The 21,236-nt window shown below is 38.4% G+C and overlaps 1 protein-coding gene across 1 annotated transcript in view; it reads right to left on the minus strand.

Moving 5' to 3' along the window:
• Positions 1-490: 490 nt before the first annotated feature.
• TRPC3 (transient receptor potential cation channel subfamily C member 3) overlaps positions 491-21,236 on the minus strand; it is a gene marked incomplete at both ends in the record, with an annotated part of 33,674 nt that continues 12,928 nt past the window's right edge. The window contains 10 exons of the mRNA XM_082281412.1: positions 491-633; positions 2,937-3,012; positions 3,486-3,569; positions 4,991-5,200; positions 6,291-6,486; positions 6,989-7,253; positions 8,358-8,591; positions 9,695-9,911; positions 11,971-12,135; positions 16,658-16,843. Of these exons, the coding sequence (XP_082137538.1) occupies positions 491-633; positions 2,937-3,012; positions 3,486-3,569; positions 4,991-5,200; positions 6,291-6,486; positions 6,989-7,253; positions 8,358-8,591; positions 9,695-9,911; positions 11,971-12,135; positions 16,658-16,843 (1,776 nt within the window). The remainder of the gene's footprint in view (positions 634-2,936; positions 3,013-3,485; positions 3,570-4,990; positions 5,201-6,290; positions 6,487-6,988; positions 7,254-8,357; positions 8,592-9,694; positions 9,912-11,970; positions 12,136-16,657; positions 16,844-21,236) is intronic.

The following is a 21,236-nucleotide window of genomic DNA, read 5'->3' on the forward strand; positions in this document are numbered from 1 at the left end:
TGAGTTCTGGGCTTACACGCGTTACTAGCACCACTAATAAAGAACAAAGATTTCACGTAATCCTCCACTCATCTCTAGTTGGTTTATTGTAGTATGAAAAATCCTATTTTGTACCTGGACACTGCAAGGAACAGAGTATTACGCTGTATCTGTTAATTTTTTGTCTTGCAAATTTAGTGCAAAGAATTCTCCATATGTAGTCATAAACCTGTTAAAATATCAGCAATCAATACCATTATACCTTTTTAATGCATAAATGCAAAAAAAAAAAAAAGTTATGATCGTTCTTGCTTTTAGACAATTGAAATGAAGAGAGCAATCTTTTTGTGGTGAGTTAATAAAAGTTCCTAAGACTAAATTCCAGAGAAGCTGTACATAAAGTTATTTAGTGCTAAAAATCTACAATACATTATTTTCAAGTATAAGATACTGAAATATTATTGCCAATAAATAGTTGTGCTGTAGTCGAAGCCACGGTTCCTTTGTTGAATCATTCACACCTCAGCATATTAGGATTTAGTTTCTCACTGAGTTTATGTATTAAAATTGCCAACTCTTCTGTTGCTTGGGACTTATCCTCCAACAGTTCGTAGCGAAGACTGGAGATGTCCTGTTTGATTTCCTTTAATTCACCTGTATTAATAATGGAAAGAAACACTTGTTAGCAAAGTTTAACATTCAGTCAATACTCTTCTGTTAAGTCACATCAGTGCCTATTTCAGGTTATCATCCCAAAATGTTCATGAGAGCAGGTACAGGATGGGTCAGGAGGATTTACCTCTTCCTCATTCTCAAAGAGACATGTCTCCATCCCTAAATAGTACCAAAGGAATTTTAACAGTCCGTTGAGGTCTCACATTGTGCTCCACATGTATACAGAACATCAAAGGTTCACAAAGGGCTGTACAAAGGTTAATGAATTAATCACACCAACATTGCTGAACAGCTGGTAAATATTAGTATCTCCTTTTTAGAGAGAAAAGGAAAAGAGATTTTTTTCTGAAGAGATGTGCCAAAATCACAAAGGAAAAGTGTGGCAGAGCTGGCAGTAAAACTCACAGCTTCTGAGTCTCTCTCCTCTTCCTTACCAACATCCTTGGAATTAGAAAAAGTCAACCAATTTAACATTATGTTACAATTTGACACAAATACAAAAAACACATTTAAACAAAGACAGCTGTCAAGTCCAGGCTTGTAATAAGCAGCACCATGTTTTCCGTTGTAGGATATTCAGTTCAAGAGCAAAAGCTTTTTAAAATGTTCAAGTACATTTCTTCCAGCAAGTGTGAGGGATGTGAATTCTTACACAGTATCTGGAAATTATTTGTCATGTATGAAATACAAGAGTATGAAGAAGCACCTAAGTTCTCTAGTGATGCAGGACAGTGAAAAATCCCTAGACTTTTGTAAAAGCAGTTGTAGTACATAGAAATGCCAATGTTTTCTATTTAGGGTATAGCAGACTTCAAAAATTGTGTCTTCAGAGGCTGGGTCTGTACTTTGGGTACAAATGAGATGCTCAGGACACAGAGCACTGGTTTGGCTGTGCAGCTGAAGAATAAAAATCAAGGGTTACCTGCCCTGCTCAAAGTGGACTGTCCTCTACAGAATCTGGTGCCAAAGCCAGAACCATGATGTCAGCAAACCCTGATTCTTCTGCACTGTCTTGCTAATTTGAACACATCTCTGCCAACACCAAAGCGGCATCAGGGACCTGGAAAGGGCTGGCACTGCTGGTGACAGAACAGTCTTTTCATCAGTCACTAGGTAGATGATTTCCTACATCACAGAGCAGGAGCAGGAGGAAGCAGTGGGAATTCAGGAGAGCAGAACACTGAGAGGATTCACTTTTAGGAGCCTTTCTGCTTTTGTCACTGACAATCACAGCTCTGTACAGACACACAGGATGGGGAAGTGTCAGGATAACAGTCAGTGCACAATGCTGCCTTTTGAAGGCACAGAAGGGGATTTAATTTAATCTTTTTTGCTCCCTGCTTCTTGCTGCAGAGAGTTATAGGTAAGCAGAGAGCAACTAAGAAGAAAAACAGAAGCTTTATTGCCTTAGCTGAGAGCTGAGCAGCCCTTTTAGGCCCCTCACATCACACATGCACACAGCTGCCTGATGCTGCCGTGACAATAAAACATCTGACCTCAGGCTGTCCATCACTGCATCACTCTATTGCTTGATAACATTCTATCTAGAGTTCTTGTCTGGGGATCTGCCCAGAGCACAACAGTTTCCCTGCTGGACTGCAGGCCTGTGTTTCATTCCTGGAAGGCTGGAGGAAGGAGGACAACATTTGCCTTAATCTCATCCCAGTGGTGAGTTAGGGTGTGCTCCCGGAGCATGCACCTCTCTCTCACAGGTGCCAGGGAGCTCAGATCCATTGTTTCTTAAAAGGTCTCCCACTAAAATAGTGGTTACATTTGCCATTTTTTATCACCATGCAGCTGACTGTGGAGCTTCGTTTTATGATGGGCAGCTTCACAGGTGATTATTCCTCACAGCTTTATGAAGGAAGGCAAAATAAGTAGTTCATGGTGTGAAGTGGTAAATTGTGTGTAATTGTGTGTTCAGATGAATGAAACAGAGAGAAAGATCCTGCAGCTTTGATTAGGACTCTGGAAGTGTGAATACAGTTAGTGGCTCCTTCACAGATTTCCTCTGTGCATTATGTCTGTGCTCTCATTTTCTATCTGTAAAATGGGGCCGATAATATTTCTCAGTTCTACTTCTTTAGTCCTACTTTTCCATTTTTTTGATGACATGGGCATACTTCCATTACTATCTGAGCCTCAGTGCATGTGCAATAGAAATAATCCCTCTTTTCACTCAAAACCCCCGTGCATCACTGTAATACTGGTTCCTAATACAATGAATTTTTTCCTAATGAAAAAAATTGTCTCTGAATATTGCAGACGGTCTTTCTTCTTACCTTCATTGACTTCATCATTTTCTTTGTCCACTTGTGCTTTCAGAACATAACGTTTTATCAGCCTCTTCATTATTTGCTGCCAGATTAAAACAGTTATATAATCAGATGGGATTATATAATTAAACACCGTTCATTTTTCTTTCTTAGCTCTCTCTGTCACATCTGCCTAAGAGAAAGAATGAACAGCCCCAGATGATGCAGTTGCCTCACGTGGGCTTTTCTGGGGGCATGCTGAGAAAGGAAGGGAAGCAGCCAACCTAGTTAGCTTTCACGTCCTCTCCCCAGAAACCAATTTCAGATGTTTGCTCCTCATGCTTTCCCAACTGGGACATCAAAGACCAATTTTAAGTACTGTATGAACTAGTTTTGAAATGCTTCAAATAATGGGGCTTGAGCACAGTAACTGTCTTTCAAGGAGCATCCTAGAGTTTGATTTCTACAGCAGGTTTTCTTTATCTGGTGAAGGCAAAATGGACTTGAAACACAAAATTCTGCTAGAACCTTGTCACAGTTCTGTTACTCAGGACAGTGATCCCTGTATGTAGTTACCTGATAGCGTGTTGGCTGATTGAGAATGCTGTTAAAACTGTGGGATTCAAAAACTCTGGAGTTCGACTGAGTGAAAAGGTTTAACTAGGAAGAAACAAGACAAAATTAAAATAAATTATGGAATTCACAGTTAGAATTCAGCTCCATTATTCTTTTTCTTTAGACATATTGGGGATGTTTCCACCTTTTACTATATCAGAATATTATTTTTTAAAAACTGAGATTGCCTTGAATTATATGTTGGTTTTGTTTTGGTTTTTTTAAATGCTGATAATTTTAGCCATCCTGTTCTGAGGAAATAGTGATAACTTGGAGGCAGGGATGAGTGGCCAGAGCAAAAAGAGACCCTCTAACCTGGCTTTAACAAAGAGCTGTTGTGGATCTGCACCCTTGAGCACACTTTTTACTACAAATACATGCTCAAATCAGCTCTGCTTAGTTGAAAGGAGTTTGCCAAAGAACCATTTTCAGGAATAGCAGTACAATTTTTAAAATGGTCATTGTTCAACTGATCACAAAGCCATCTGATACCAGATAATTTAAGGGTTTTGTAGAAGTGGGCTAGAAACAGAAGAGAAAAAGAAAAGCCACCTTGGCATTGTGACCAATGCAGAAGGTTTGTTACTTCCAGATCAGGGACCTCCCTCTTCTCTCAGATACACTGGTGGGGGTGAAGTAAAAAAAGTGTATCTATAGATTCAGCCCACTAATGTGAACCTGTCATTAATTTTGTGTGGCCAATTAGAAGTCACCAAATCACTTTCTGTTCATTTATAGCAAAACAAACACAAATTATTTTCAAAGTACTGCTTTCAGTCTTGGCAATACAAAGGGCCTTGAGCCTAACTTACAAAAAAAGCCACATGTATCCTCTTTAATCTGTCTATGCCCCAGTTTGCCATCAGTAAAACCAGGGGAATTGTTACCTAATTCTCACAAGGGCATTGAGACACTGCATTCCATTCATATTTGTAAAGAACATTTAGATACCCAAATTTAGAATGTCATGGAAATGCTGAAGATTGCTAATCTGGCCTTCTTCCAGTTGGCTTCAGCTTGGAACAAGCTTTGACAGCAGGAAGTGAATTATCACACAGACCACACTTTTCCTTTCACTAGAACAGGAAAAGGAGGAAGTTTTCCCTCCTTAACCCTCCCCCTTTTTTTACCCTGAGCTAAAACTTTTTCTGATGAAGGCTTAAAGCATCTTGATTCAATATTCAAGTAACTCCTTGTGGGAAGTGTTTGCATCTTTGAATACTCATCAATTTTTTGTTTTAATTATGTTTTCCCAGGCATTGGATTTTGTGCTCTAATAAAATTTATAGTGATTTTTTGTTTTATGCAGTATGTTTAGGCAGTCTGAAATAGAGATCTATTAATATAAACGATTAATTACTGTACTATCATCAGAAGCTTGGATTATAGGCTAAAACTAAAAAGAAACACAGCTGCTGGAATGGCCACACAATTTGTCACTGCAACGAAAAGATCTCAGAACCTACCCTAGATTTGGAGTTGCCCATTCCCATTTCAATGTCCTTCTGTAGCCGTCTCCTCCTGCACTTCGAAAAGTTAATGATCCTCATGATGAAATAGAAAAAAGATTTGGGGCTTGGTACAAGACTGAAGGGTGGAGGTAATGTTTTTCCATCATCAAAATATGACAGCCAAAGTTTAGAACGAGCAAACTTCCACTCTACATCACTGTCATCCTGTGTTAGGAAATAAAAACAGATTATGTTCTTTGTTTCTATGAAATGCAAAGCTTCTTTCAAATGAAACTTCTTTTAAATATCTTTCTGGTTTTACATAAAATATTATTTTCTTGCTAGTAAGACTTCCAGCAGCTCTGCAAAAATGCAGCCATTTTACTTAGTCTATTTCAATCAAATTTCAGTTGTCTCTTTATGGCAACATTTCATTGAGAATACTTAGTTCAAGCACATGAAGCATTTAAACAAGCATAATTTTTGCACTGAGTGAAAGCCAACATATAAACTCCTTGCTATTTAAAGTGGAGCTTTCAGGGGTTTTTCAAGTCTTGTTTTTCTTATTAAAGTGGTCACATGAGTTTGGTACTTGCACAAGTATTGAAGTACTAGACTCAAGGCAAAAAATGGCTTAAAATGGTAGTGCTCACAGCTTGTTACATAACCAGGACAAGTAACTCTGATTTATAATGGACTATAGAAAATACCAACTTCGTGGTCGTGAAGAAATTGTGTTAAATACTGACAAACTTATTTTGTCCTAATACATTCTTACTGAAGTATTCCAAGGCTGGATTATAACTAGCTTTCTCCTGCCAAATTCCCTAACATTTCCCAGAACTCATGGAAAAGACTGGGAATGACATATCCATTTGTGCACTATGTCTTAGATAATCCTTCTTCCTGTTTGTGTGGGTATGTGCCTGCATCTGTATGAATGCAGTACTCTTTGAACCCATGGTCTGGAAAGCTGGCACTATAAATACACTTTTACTTTCATTTCAGCAACCTGAGATTTATTTTTGAAATGCGAGTATCTTCATTACTCCACATTTTCTGATTTTTTTTTTTTAATTGAAGTTGGATGCCAAATATAATGTGTACATGGCACAAGATAAACTACTTTAGAACCCATGAGGTTCTGCAGCTTGGCTGAGTTGTTAGATAAAGTCAGCCCTATTTTATACATTTTGTGATATCCTTTACTGTGGTAATCTCTTCTTTGTACTTCTGCATATCACTGAAATAATTCATATTAACTCTACCCTTTTTTCAGCATAACAGAAGAGAACAACTTGAGAACAGAGCCCACCTCAATTTCTTGATATGAACTGTTGATCATGGCAATCAGCATGTTGAGCAGAACCACCACCATTGTTACGTTGTATATGCCATAAAGAACATAACCAATGTTCTCGATGAACTTATGATCGTATTTGAGGACAACAGAAGTTACTTCAGACAAGCCAAATATTGACCAAAATAAGGTCTTGAAACTTTCTTCCACTCTACAGGGAAAAAAAAAAGAGGAAGGCATTGTTACTAAGTACACAAATAAATATATAAGTTGTGTTTACAATGACTGATAAACAATCTCAATTAATTTTCCTGTGAATCAGGTTTGTAGAGCACTGATCAAAACAGCAAATACGCAAGGAAGCTTTTTTCACAGCAGTTTCCATTTCTCCCCTGTGCTCTACCTATCCATCAGAGCTAACAGAACAACAGGAACTAGAAAGGTGTTTTATATCAAGTAATATTCTCTTACAGTTGGTTGCCCACAAGTCTGCGTGATTGAAATATATACAGGTGAAGTTATGTTAGGCTGAAATGAAAGCTTCCATTATACAAACAGGGAACAATTGGTCCTTTGTGTTCTGCTTTCTAAGGTCTTCAGTTTTATTTTAATGCTAAGAGAGAGTACACAGCATCTCACAGACTTTGGTACCTTAGTGAAAAACCTGAAAGTTTCATATTGGCTTTTTACTTACACTGAAACTTCATACTTACGTTGTAAAGGCTGGGTTTAGTTTAGCTCCAAGGTAGTAGGAGTACAGTATGAACATTCCAATCATAAATGCAAGAAATACCATAATAAAAAGGACCATAAACTTGAAGATGTCCTTAACAGTCCTTCCAAGTGAGATCTGCAAGGGCCCAAAACTCTCATTTGCAGGCAGGATATATGCGATCCGAGAAAAGCTGAGAACAACAGCAATTGCATAAAGGCCTTCAGATATTATCTGGGGATCAGATGGGAGCCATTTATCTCTAGCTGGAAAATACGAAATACAGGGGTTACTCATTTATCACAACGTTGAAGAATAAACCTTGATAGGATTTTTCCACTAACATGTCTGAATTTAGTTGAGACAAATATTTGAAGAGTCTAATAGTTGCTGCTCTATTCCTATTTAATTCGAGTCACAAATGATGAATATGAGTTGCATTACCTTCTGTTAGAAGAAAAGTGACTTGAAGAAACATGACATTTTCTTCTGCAGTTTGCATCTTAACCTGAACTAGAGAGTAATTCCTTGTTGCTTTTCTTAACATGCCTGTATTAGCTATCTTAACAAGCACCATGCTAAAGCTGGAAAATTTATTCCTATTTGGTGTTTTATTGATGGGAAGTTAAGTGTTGCCTGATGAACAATTTCATTTATTAGTTACACCAAGCTTTTGCTTTTTGCAGGATATAACCTAGTTCCCATAGTGATGATAAAGATTTTTGCCAATTACCTCGAAAGAAATAAGATTGTGGGTTTTACACACAATGTGCACAGAAGCAATTGAGTTATACAGAAATACATAAATTACTATGTGAATTCATGCACCATCTTAGCAGAGCAACACTGAATTAAAGTGTGTTTCGTATCAAAATCCCATGTGTTTCTAAATGTGTATTTACACATGCACAAGTTCAGATTGGTTATATTGCAATTAAGGTAAGTAACAAAACCAAGTCTGCTGTTAAAAGATATTGAAGCTCATAAAACACATCCTAAAATACACTGTCAGCAGCATTTTCTTGTGTTGCAAATACAGACACACACCTTTATTGACAATCTCTGCACTGCAATAAGTATTTAGTACTTTTATTCTACTTAAGCAGACCTTCACAGGGCCACCATCCTTCCCTCAGGAGGAAATGCTGATAGATGTTGAGGAATATGAATAACTATCAAACAACTGAACAACAACAACAAAAAAATCACATCAACATTTTATCTGTTATGCAATTAGCCAAGAATAAAATATAACTTCCAAATGTTTAAAATAAGGGGGTCAAATTGAACTCTAGGGTAAAGAGAGGCTTCTAAATGCATCCTTCAAGCTTTCCTATGTTCAAACTGTTTTGTAGATAAACTAAGCTCACCATAAGTAAAATATTCAATTTCTGGAGGAAGTGTGACCTCAGAGAGGTCATTCTCCTCAATGTAGTTGTCCACATACTGTTGTGCTTTTGTGGCCTGAAGGAATGCCAGGAGCCTGGCTGTGAAAGCGGCAATGAAAATGGACAGCATCCCAAAATCCAGAACATTCCACAACTGCAAGATGTATTCCCTGGGTCCTTCCAGCCACAGCTCTTTGCATTCTGACCACATCATACCTGCAACAAGAAATGAAAAAGCACAGCAATGTTTGCCAAACAGTTTTCATTTAAATTCCCTGCATTCTCCCGTTTCATGGAAGTGGTTGATACCAGTGGAGCAGAGATTCACTTATTTGCAGTATCACAGCATCATCGTCCCCTTGACTAAGGTTATACTCTCTTGGTTTCAACAGGGTTGATGGAATAGCAAGGTATTAATTGAGATTAATTAATGTAAATTTAGTTCAGACATCACGACAGAGGGTAGCGTAGAGCCTTGACTTCACAGTGAAAGTATTGTGGCCTAACAACAAAACTTCTGTAATTCCAAAGGAGGAAAAATAAAGTGTGGGGAAAAAATGTCCTCTTACTTTCTTACCATTTACATTCCTAAACCACTTCTGAATCAGAGGGTTTAATTTTTCCACAGGAACACAACTACCCAACAACACAGATGACCAAATATAAATGGTACAATTATACTACTGTTTTTCCACTTTGCAGAATAAGATGCTTTTCAGCATGCAAAGTGGAATTTGGCTACGTGTAATTCGGTTTTCTTACTCAAACTTCTCCTCAGAAATTAATTTATGTGGATTCAATCCAGATCACAGCCTCACCATAACCTTGAGATGTAGTTGTTGTGAATCAAGACTTTTTCCTTGATTCAAAGAAGTTTCTTAGGGAAAATAAAAACCCAACAAATAACAACATCACAACCCTACAACTTTCTGTCCTTTTTTCCCTGGCTGTGTAATTCAGAGGGGCTGCTGCTGCCATCCCAACCACAGTCAGAGTAGCCACACACTGGATTGGAAGATCCCAGTCCCTGCCTTCTGCCAAATTAAGAGGCTCCTCCCCATGAGTATAAACTGGGACTCCCAGAGGGCAGCTCATCTTCCTACCCTGACACAGTTTAAGATAAAGCAGTGCTTAAACCAGGAGATACAAATTATTAAAAATCTGTTCTAATGCCCTGTTCATTAGGTTTATCAGGGTTTATTAGTTGCTGGACACAGCAGCTGGATCAAAGGCTTGGGACCTGGGCTTCTCTCCCCCCTTTCAGAATTTCTATTTGCAGGAAAGAAGGTGACAGTAACATGAAGAGGCAATATACCTACCAAGAACCCACACCATGATCAGCATTTCTGTCCAGGTGAACTGGGTGGTCTTCACCCTAAAGATCTGCTTGGGGTAATCAGTGACAGTGACATTCGGCAGTGTCGTTATGCCCTCAAATCTGTCTGAAGCATTGAACACAAGCAGGCCTAGGAAAATAATGAAGGAGGCTGCATGTGCCACAAATTTCATAAATGGGCTTCGAAGAATTCTTCCAAGCTGCAAAGGCAGAATGAAAGCAGTCACTCAGTTTTCTCAAAGAAACACCAGGCATTCCAGAAGCATAAATCCCTCAAAGCTCAGTACAGCCAGAAACCTTACTCCTAAAGGATATTCTTCCAAGAGCACTCAACTGTGATGCTTTGCCATGTCATACAAAAGCCTTCACAGGGAGCCTCACGGAGTATGCTGTCCTGTTAGTGAGTGCTCATGTTATTCCATAAACTCTAGATGGCAATGTTTGAGGGGAAACACTCCAAGGAATTGCAAATGAACTATGGCAGTGACCAGAAAGAGTTTGTAAAGCAAGCCCAGGGAAAGATAAATTATTAAAATCTCCGACTAGCAAAACATTTTCCCTACCAACAGGAGTGTACTATTAGCTTGTCTGTGACTACAGCTCTAGGAAAAATTGTTTTCTTATCTCTGGCTACTATATTCCATCCACAGGACATGTTCAGAGCTCTAAGTGCCAAATAAGTACCTATGTCTATTAAAAATAATGACTGTTCCACAAAATGCACTAGGAAAAATAAGATCAGAAATACTAGTGATTTTAAAATAAATCCAGCAGGTTTAATTCACATCTGCACCTGGTAAAAGAACAAAACAACAGCAGCAGGGGCAGTCTGTCTGCACCAGAAGAGAGGACCAGCTGCTTCCAGAAGACCATATGAGATTTCTTATTTCAAGGAATTGTTTTCCTTGAAATTTGGGTCAGCTACTAAGAACTAAGCAGACCAGCTCACATTAAACTGCATTTACTACCTGGGCAAACAATGTCAGGTTTGCCTTCCCTTCCTGCTCCTGACCTTTAGAAAGCATTTTGTAATTGCAGTATCCAACAACTGACCTGAATGTATAGCACTTTTATTTGATATGAGCACTCAGGAAAAACATCAGATGTTTCTGCTACTGGGAATTAGAGCTCAAACATAAATGTCACTTTTCCATATTAGACACCAGTTAAAAATATATTAATATGTTCCTATTATATGGAACTGTGAGGAATATATTTACTAAAGATATTAATGGAAAGTGACATTTCAGAGGATGAGAGTAACAGTTACACTATTTTCATAAAGCTTTATCTTTAAAGTAAATAAACATTTAACCCAGAGGAAAGACCAGGTTCCCTTCAAATGTGTAGGAAATGAGAAAAACCTTATCCTCTCTGAGATGAACTAAAATAATGAAATATAAAAACCCCTCACATTTCCTTGCTTTACACTTGTTAAGGAAATAAAATTGAAATACCACATTCAGCACAAGAGTAAATGTACTTAAATTTTTTTAAAATGCTAATGCAACAAAGAAATCTTCCTTCATCTGATTTACCAAAGATCTATCAATACACCTGATTTGCAAACAATTCACTTGCTACAGACTATCAGGATTTCAAAGACACTGCTGTTCCTTTCCTTGTGAGATCATCAGGAAAGGTAAAAGCACCCTTACACTTTCACATATTTTTAAGAAGGTAAGGGTTTACAGCTATGCTCTTTTACAAATATACCCCACTACATGGTTGGAATGATGCATTTAATTTAATTTCTGTTCTGTGGTTCAGCTGGCAAACAGACCTCCTAGGGCCGGGATAACAAATACTTTACTTAAAATTAAGTTCTGCATCAGTAAAGTCAACAGATGTTCTGCTAATGGTTTATATGGGAACAGCATGAGACCTGAAGATGCCACCAGAGGAGACTCAATAAAGAATCTGAGTGGTGACTTTCAAAAAATCCATGTTACTAATACAAATAAATTGCACAGCAGAGACTGTGAGGTGAGCACAACCTAGGGAAATTTCAAAAAGAAAAAAAACTCTCAGAGAAGGTTATTTTTCTTTCCTTCAGCTTAATGCTAAATTATAATCATACTTCATCATTGTGCAAATAAAAAAAAACCCCACAGCATCTTTTGGCCCAAGATTAGAGATTGCTAAAAATATCATTAATTAGTTAAAATTTGGAAGCAGCAGAAATTGCATGTTGACCACCAGAAAAGGAAAAGCAGCTCCCAGAACAGCACAAGACACATAATTTATAAAATTCAGTACCCTGCTACATGGTGCAATCCAATAACCAATGGCTAGAAAGGGAAGGCCCAATGCCACAACCAGCACAACCAGACACTTGATAGCAATGGTCTGCTCCCGTAATCCTGAGAGATTTTCATACCAGATTGTCAGTAGCTGTTGCTGACAGTTTGGATGGGCCACAAACTGCAAAGAAAAAAGAAAGAAAACCAAGACATGCTGTCATTAATAAGAAAAGTTGTATAACTGCTACATACACAATTGTGATCACCTTAGGGTCTAAAGTAACACTAGATGTTTAAGAACCATGGTTTTTTCTCATTTCCTTTAAAACAAAGGTTAATAAATAAAGAAGAAACTGCCACATCACAAGAGCATGTGGGACACCAGTTAAGTGCAAGGATGAACAGCCTGGTTTTCACAGCAGTTTGAAGAAATCTGGTAATACACTTGTCAATAACTAGTGAATCAGAATAAAGAAGGCTAGGTGTTTCACAAAAAGGGATTTGAAAATAAAACTGATAACTGATAATTTGGGTTGGTTTAAGAGGGAGATTTGATATCAGCTGGTTATGCTCTGGAGAAAAGAATAAAAATACTGTAAACCTTGGATACCCATTTTATTATCCCTTGTACTCTGCAGAGATCATTATGTACTACATATACTGTTGTTCGCCAGGGCTTTCTTGCAAAACTCTATTAATATTCCAAATCTCATTAAAAAGTGCATAGAGTAGTACAGCAGGACAGACTTCTTAAATAAAATCAAATTAAATCATTGGCAATGAAAACAGGGAACCTTAAACCTCTCAAGAAGAGCAACCTGAAACTGCTGCATGAAATTTAGAAAGGGAGAAAATCTTCATACTTTAATCTACTTTGCTGTAAAATTAAAGTCCCTAAGCATTTTGGTGTGTGATGCATTAAGCAGTTAGTTCACATATTAATGCAGTTTGTACATAAAGTGGAGTGGCCAAGAGAAATAAATAAAGAGGTTGTAAAAAAGTCTTTTAAGAAATTAATGTTGACTCAAACTGCTTCTGTTCTTTTTATTAGGCTGTCATCTTTGAAGCTTATGCACCATAAAAACTGCCAGCCTGGCCCATTTGAGAAGAGGAGATTGGGTTTTTGTGTGTTTGTGCATTCTGACATATGCCCCCAGCCTCTTCTTTTGCTAGGATAAATTTCATTGTCGACTCAGGACATCAAAGGGACAAATCCCACAGCAGATTAACTGTGGACAAAGGCAGGAAAGTAAATAATTATTTCAAATTACAAAGACATTTTTAAAATCAGGCTTAAAACTGTAGGGAAGAGGAGAGAAGAAACACCCGCATCATTCCTTCTGTTACCACAGGGAATGGGAAGAAACAGTAAAGGAGCTTTAAGGAAGTTTACCCAGGGCTGGGAATCAGCCCACGGGCCCTGTGGCACCTCATCCAGAGCTCTGTGCTGGTTTATTCCCCATGTCTATCAACATTTTGATCTGACACTAAGAGGAGATCTGCTATAATTTAAAAAACAAAAAAAAAAAAAAAAAAAAAAGGGAAGATTTAGTGAATAAGATGCCAAGGGTTATGGGCAAGTTCTTCTCTGGCAGTGAGTCTAAAGGCTTTTGAGAGGATCTCAGCAACTTATTTAACGGCTGGCAACTGCACAATGTGCACCACTTCCAAGCCCTTGGAGCAAGTTGTGTCACTTCTCATCCATAAAAGCTCTGAAATTCATCCCTCCTCTCTCAGTCTTTACTGAAATACTTCAACTTATGATTGTGTTTGTTGGTTTTATTTTCAGCAACTTTAACATATTGCCCACCCCTGCTGGGTGTGTGTCTGCATTACCTGTATTTGCCTGCAGCTTCATTTCCTCTAAGGACAGTAAGTTCACATCACATTTTACCTACTGCTCACATCATCCTACAACCTTGTTCTTCCTGCAATTCTCCTCTCATTCTGTTTTCCATGCAGCTTCTTACTTCTCATTACATATGTTGAATTTATTATCACACGTATCGTATACTTTCAGCTCCAGTCCTAACTCAAGCAAACAAAAATGCATGAGAACAGTATCTGGTCACTAAAAGAAAAAACATGCCAATTTTAATGTAGCTGCTTTTCCAGGCATAATTGACAGTAACACTTCTGATGTTTTCAGTTTCATGACCGTGAACCAAGTCATCAGTATGTAAATATTTTTCTGTATGACTCAGAGTGATTATGCTATTTATTTCTTCCATCATAATGGCTGGGTTTAGATGGAGCAAGAACAGATCCTGGCACACTCTGATACACAAGCACACAACATACAAAGAGAATTTTGCATCTTCTTTCTTATCTATCTATTCAAAACTTCAGGGTTTGAAAATTAACTCCTGTGATTTTATTCCAGCTCTTATTGATTTCACTTGGAAATTCCATCCTGATTTTTGTCTCAGCAAGAACTGCACATTAGTTGGCCCAATGTTGGCTCTTCTCTGGAATTTTGTTGGCAATCTAAAAGTCAGAGTTGAGACACAAAACTAAAAGCACTACTACAGCAGCAACTCAGCATACAAAGCAAGACTAATTCCTTCTTTATGTTTTGTTTTTTTTCCTTAATTCCCTTAGTCCTTCACTATTGGGGCTGCAGTTTCAGTCTGAACCTCAGCTTCAAAAGCACATCATGCTTAAAAGATGGGCTCCACTTCGGTGCAGTACCCAGGGCATTAAGTGCAAGACTTTCTTTACTAATAGAATTAAAAACTCCCTTTCCCTAGCAGTGAAGTTCTGAACACATTTGGTGCTTGTCATATGTTTTTTCCTGCCTCTCCTTCCTCTGGAAAGGGCATACAGCTCATTAACTATTTCATGGACCTGCAGCTCTGTTTGACTGCACTGACTACACAGGGAACTGACCTTGATGGACCTGACCTGGAAGCACAGCTAGGAATATGGAAAGCTAAGGAAATAGGCCACATCCTTGTCTGCTTCCTATAGTTAGAGCGTTGAAATAACCCTATGTGGAGTTCCCACATCTGAATCTGTTCCAGTCAGGATACCACTAGAATCTGTCACAGGTCTGACAGAGCAAATCCCAGCATCGAAGGACCACCACGGCAGAAACATTTCCATCCTTGCCATGCCCTGTGTAATGGCCACTTACAGGGAAATGCACATGTATGAATATGGTAACAACTCTGCACCATCTATTTCCTCCCAACAAGATCATTACTCTTGTAGGTTCTGAACTGTGTCTGTCATGAACTGGAGCCAGCACTCTGAGTTTCTCTCTTGCAAGAGAAGAGAAGAAGTTTGCTATGAGGAATTCTCCCTTCTTTTTTTGCACTATTTAGATTTCTGTTATTCTTAACAGATCTGTGTGGCCCTTTGCTCAGCAGTGAATTTCACCAGTGACAACAAACTCGTAAAAGAAAACCACAGCCTTCAGCATGAAAGCTGAGTCATGAGTCTCAACAAAGTTTTGGTACACATTAAACTGCAATAGCATAAAGAATGTATATGATATTTAGACACTACAGCTTGCTTATGCACTTCAATTTCTTCCCCCTGTTCCATTCTTTTAAATTAATTTAACGCCTGTATATATTTACCTTGTTTTTTTGTAATTAATATGCATTTATCTGCTGTAGACCAGTTCTCTACTGGAAATGATGATTTGCTGCTTAGGATCTGTGTTTACAATTTTTGTGATCAATCTTTTGGGGCCATCATAAACACCAGCAATCCCCAGTTGTTCTGGCAGGGTGCTTACAATTCATTTTATATGGCAGATTGGCTCAAGAGGTGGCCACAGAACACAGGGTTATTTATTCTGAGAGACACAAGGCTTCTTGTGGAGATGATGAAACTACAATGGCTGTAAGGGATGGAAGTGATACTAATCACGTAAATAGGTAGCTGTAAATAATACATAGGCACTGCTGTATTTCCTGGCTCCTTTCACAACAGGACACAGTATTAACTATTTTGTGTGCTAGGCTAGTGTGGGATCTTGAGGAGAACAACACAGCAATACAATAAAAACTGCAACTAAAGAATATGTATTTATGTCAAATATGTGATGCACAGCTCTGTTTTTCAATGCTTAACATTAATTCACAAAATACAAACTAATTTGAGAGAGGCATCCACTGAAAATACTTGCCAAAACACCAATAAACACAGGTACAAAGATGAAGAACTGAAATGAATTGATAAAGCAGCCACAGGTATATTCCACACATTTCCAGGGCTGAGTTATAAAATATTTTTTAAAGGAACAAACACAGTAAATCATGTGGAATTTCTCACTATGACACACAGTTGCAGATGAGCTACTTATGGGTTGAAACCAACACTTTCACCAACACAGCCTTCTCTTTGGATTAGGTATTACGACATTGACTGACAGGAAGACGCAGCCCGAGTGTCACTGAGTGAAAATCTGGCTCCACTGAAATACCTTTTGAGTTAATCAGGAGAAGGATCTGACCAACTGTGCAAAGCCTTCTAGCACATCTGATTTATGTCATTAAAATCTCCTGCCACTTCTCAGCAGTGGGAAGTAGATTAAACTAAACTCCTTCATAGTCCCCTTCTGCCTTGTGAGAAAGTCTTGATTACTCACACCATGTCTCAGTTGTGCATCTGACCACGGGTTCACAACACCTGCAGAAGGAGGAGGTGGCACTGCCCTCCCACCGCAGTGTCTGAGAGCTGTCAGGAGTTACCTTTTTGACTTCGTACTTAATGGCCAGCTTCACACGGCTCAGTGACGCTCGGTGTCTCTGCGCTTCCACCGGCTCCGCGTTCAAATCCCCGTTCAGAATGGCCTCCACTTCTTCTGAGTCCCGGCACAGATCCAGGACACCAACCACGAAGTCCTTGCACTGCATGGACAGCTTGCGATAGTCATTCTGGAACAGAAGGGGTACAGAAAATGGCCCGTGACAAACGTGCTTGAGGGTCAATGGTGAGGGAAAAAGGACCCGTATAAGTTGCTAAAAATGAAGTGTTTAATTTTTACTGTGTTAAATTAGGAGTGTATCAGACATTACAGAATTTTTGTACAGCGGAATCGTTCATTCTCTGACACAAGGTGAACACCTAACAGCAGCTGTTTAACAGAGCATGGGAACATGACATAGTAGTGGGATGAAAACAACCTGGATGGGAAACAAGGGGCAGCTGAAAATATAAGAATTGCACAAACAAAGCAGGACCAGCACTATCAAAAAGTAACCTCACTCTTGTAAAAACTTTGCAGATAACTAATGAAATAATTGCCTCCCAGGCTACAAATATATTTCAGCTCTTTCTACACTGCTAAAGTGGCTGATTACTCATTACTCTGATGTATACCAGATACATTTCCCTCTTTTTCCTTTTCTACCCTCTGCTTCCCACTTATCCTTGGAACTTCTCACACCCAACAATTGGTACAGTGGGTTACCAATGTAACTGCAGGACAAATTTGGACACCAACATTGTGTGCAAAAATACCCCAAATTTCCTGTAAGTTAACACAGGAACCAGCTTCTTGAAAGGCCAGTTCAAAGATATCAGGCTCCTGGGTCATCTCTAAGAGACCTTTTCACTGATAACACTGCTGAACTAACAGAGACACACTTCTGAAAACCTGGATCCTTTTATGTAAGAGCTCTATCCACCTTTCCCTTCCTGCCCTTCATTTCCATCTGTATCTCTCAGAAACCATTCTGTTTATGACTATTACTTTTATCTCCTTCGTGTTTGCTCTCACTCCATCAAGCTTTCCCTTCCATTATTGCTGAAATCAACAGCTCTGCTGGTGTTACCTTCTGAAAGCACACAAAGCAACCACTTGGTTTTTTGTTATTAAAAACATCCCCTTCCTCCAAGTCAGACTCTTTTCAGAACTAGTCTTGACTCTTTCTAGCTTTCCTCAGCCTCCTTCAACCCTTCAACACTCAACACAGTTTATGTCCTATCTTTGAGGTGCTACCTTTAAACATCTCAGTTGCTCAATATACATCAACATCAAATATTTGCAACTCTGTAATCTCCTTCTTCCTCTGACAAAACATTTGTGGCTACATTTCAGAATTTTTAGCTAACTTTGTAAAGTATGAATGTCTGAAATTTTGCTTGTACTTTTGTTTATACTTGTAAATGTCTCCCACCACCTCTGTGACATTACCTATAAACTCTTACCTCGATCTCTGCTTCAGCAGATACCTTGGTCTTCATTTTTGTATCCATGTCCTCTCAGACAGATTTCTAGATCTGAGATTTCATATCTGAGATGTGGCCTCTGATTTCCTCACATGAGGCTACAGCTGGAGGAGGAAACTTGATTGAATCTGCCAATTTTACCTTCAGTGCCCATCTAGAAACAGCACAGCCACCATTTTCAATTACTCCACAGCTTTTCTACACTTTTTTCCCTCCTCACCAGGCCACCAAAACATTAAATTGAGCCCTCTGACTCTCCATTTTTGTGTGGTTTACTGTTCATTTACAGACACTGCCTTTTCAAAATCACTTTTTGAGGTTACAGATTTTCCCTCAGAGGTGCTTGTCTTCTCAAAAATGCTTCCTTACTGCCTCTGCTCTCATAATTTCCTCATTTAATCTCTTTTTTTTTTATTTTCTGAAACCCTCACTTCTTCCTCCTTTCCTAAGTAATTTTACCTTCTTGTACTGGTAGTTTTGCTAAATTTTCAACTTAGCATCTATATAATGGGACAGAGAAACTAATGTGCTCTCAGTAGTTTCAAACTATTTTGGGAAATGATGGGAAAAGAGGCTGCATCGGGTAAGTGCAAGAATCAGCCATCAGTCCCATAGGTCAGATTCAGATATGTATCAAAATGAAATAGTACTGGAGACAAATAAATACTACTAGAAGTTGTGTTATTACACAAGATTAACATCCCAGATACAGACTTGGAAACAATCAGTCCTAATCATAGACCTTAAACAGGATCCTGTTATTTCCTTTGGTCATAGAGGACAAATTAATTCAGTTGTCAGTGAACCAACAGGATGTAAGGTCACTTTAGATTTGTTTTTGGTAACCAAGGAGAACAGGACAGAAGAGCCAATTATAAAAGTAATACTGGGATGCGTGGTTAAATTCAGTGAAGGGATAAGCAAGCTTATGTATGACCAAGATTTAGGACTTTGAAAAAAGGCAAAATCTCATTAAAAAGTTAATCAAGGGAGTGAAATATACTTGCAAGCATGGAGGTCTGAATGCAGATAAAGCTTTTAAGCGAAATGTGATTAGATCTCAGACACTACAAAAATAAAAATCTTGCAAAGGAAGACTCCAGGATGGTGGCTAGAATAGCAGCAGTCAAAAAAAAATACAAAACAAAACAACAAAACAACAAAGAGGAACAGTCTTTCATGACAGCCTAGTCAAGAAAGAGCTTCATCACAGAGGCCAAAACTGTAAGTATAAACTGCTAGAATTCAGGTTATGGAGAATATTAAGCAAAACACAGAGGTAAGACAATGTAAAAAGAAGATGAGGATTTTATTCACTGAAAACAAAGGAGTGACTGAAGACAATCTAATAAAGCTAAAAACAATACCATGCCTTCAGTTTACTCAAGTCCTATGTTGTTTATATTGTTTCCACAACAGAATTCTTACATATCGGTGAGAGCTCAAACACTCTTCCTCAACATCCCATTTCAAGCAAGAGTTGCTTACACACTTCACTACAGCTAAAGGAAGTATTTACTAAAGGAGATGGCTGAGCAAAAACCATGCTAATCATCAGGCACAGCTTAACATTAATTCAACAGGAATAAGACTAATAATCAACTTTTCACTAACAATTTAAAGTAGCTGTAAATACGCTATTCAAAGTGCATGGGAGGATACACTTACTTCAGTGACTTCAGTAATAACACAACGTAACTAAAAGAGAAACTACATTCTTTCTCCCCTGAATTTGCAGGCACTTTTAACTTTAACAAGAAAAAAAAGGAAGTATTTGTTTTACTATTATTCATATCTAACCTACAGTCAAAAGTAGTATCTTATTAAGGTTTAATAAAGTTTAGTTTAGATGGTTTTGTATTATTCAAGTGGTTTATGGCATAACACAACCCAAATTTTGTCCTTTTATTAATGAACATGGGCTGTCCAGTTGCAGGGAGAGGTTTCAATTACAAGTGTTTTCTCACTCTTTTGCTAATTGTGAGGAAATAGAAGAAGAAACAGTGGATTTCTAATAGGAAATAACAAGAGTTATTTCCACGCATTGCATGTTTCCCTACTACACAAGAGTTACCCAGATTTCGTCTAATTACAGTAGAATAACAGTAGGAACATGAATAACATGTTTCTTCATTGGTAGATACACCACTTGCTTATAAAAGTTATGCTTATTGCTAGGTAAGATTAATGATATAATGGATGAGGTTTTATTCTGTCAAATTTAAGGATTAGATACAGCCTACATTATTCACAGATGCTGTTATGAGAACGGAAAACCAGTATGTGCATTCTTAAAATCCCACTCTGGCTTTGAATCTTACAGCAGGAAAACTTGCCAGATTTCCCTCTCCAGGTCTTTATTTACCTACGTATTAGCAAATCAAATTTATCCCAGTCTATTTGATTGCTTTACAGAATTAAACAGACAAACACTACCCGATTCTCAAACAACCTTCTACCTCTAGGGTGTTGTGTGAATATCAGAAATCTCAATCTGTGGTCCCAGTCATCCAAATCACCTCTGCTCACTCCTGAGAATATACAAATGAAGCCACCAGATCACCACTAACAGTTGCACAAACATCTTTGTAACATCAAAAAAATATCAGCCTACACCCCGCGTTTCCCAGGTTCAGCAGCTGACTCCAACACATACAGGGCAACCGATGATGACCGGAATTGCAAAGCTGCGTCTCACAAGCAGTTTTGGAGGACTCTGGCACACATCAACAGCTGGATCTCAGCCTGCCCAACTGTGTGCGTTCTGTTCTCACTCATAATGTCAAGCACTGCCTTGTGAATTCATCTAGAATCTTTACAAAGAATGTACTGGTCTGTGTGCAAAGAACGAAGCACATGAACAGAAAACCTTTGGCTGATTTCACACAGGATTTGTAAAGGAACCACTGCAAAGGAAATTTATACTGAGCAGTCACATTCAGTCCAACAAAATGCAGGGATCTGTGTTCTGCTACAGGAGCAGAACTCCTGTAAGCAGTTCACGAGTGCTCCCAAATGCATAAGTAGTTCACACTCGTAATACTGGATTAGAAATTTATCTGGAGTATTATCTGGTAGATGGCCACTTTGAAATCA

This window comes from Coloeus monedula (assembly GCF_965178545.1).
Source record: "Coloeus monedula genome assembly, chromosome: 5".
Taxonomy (NCBI): domain Eukaryota; kingdom Metazoa; phylum Chordata; class Aves; order Passeriformes; family Corvidae; genus Coloeus; species Coloeus monedula.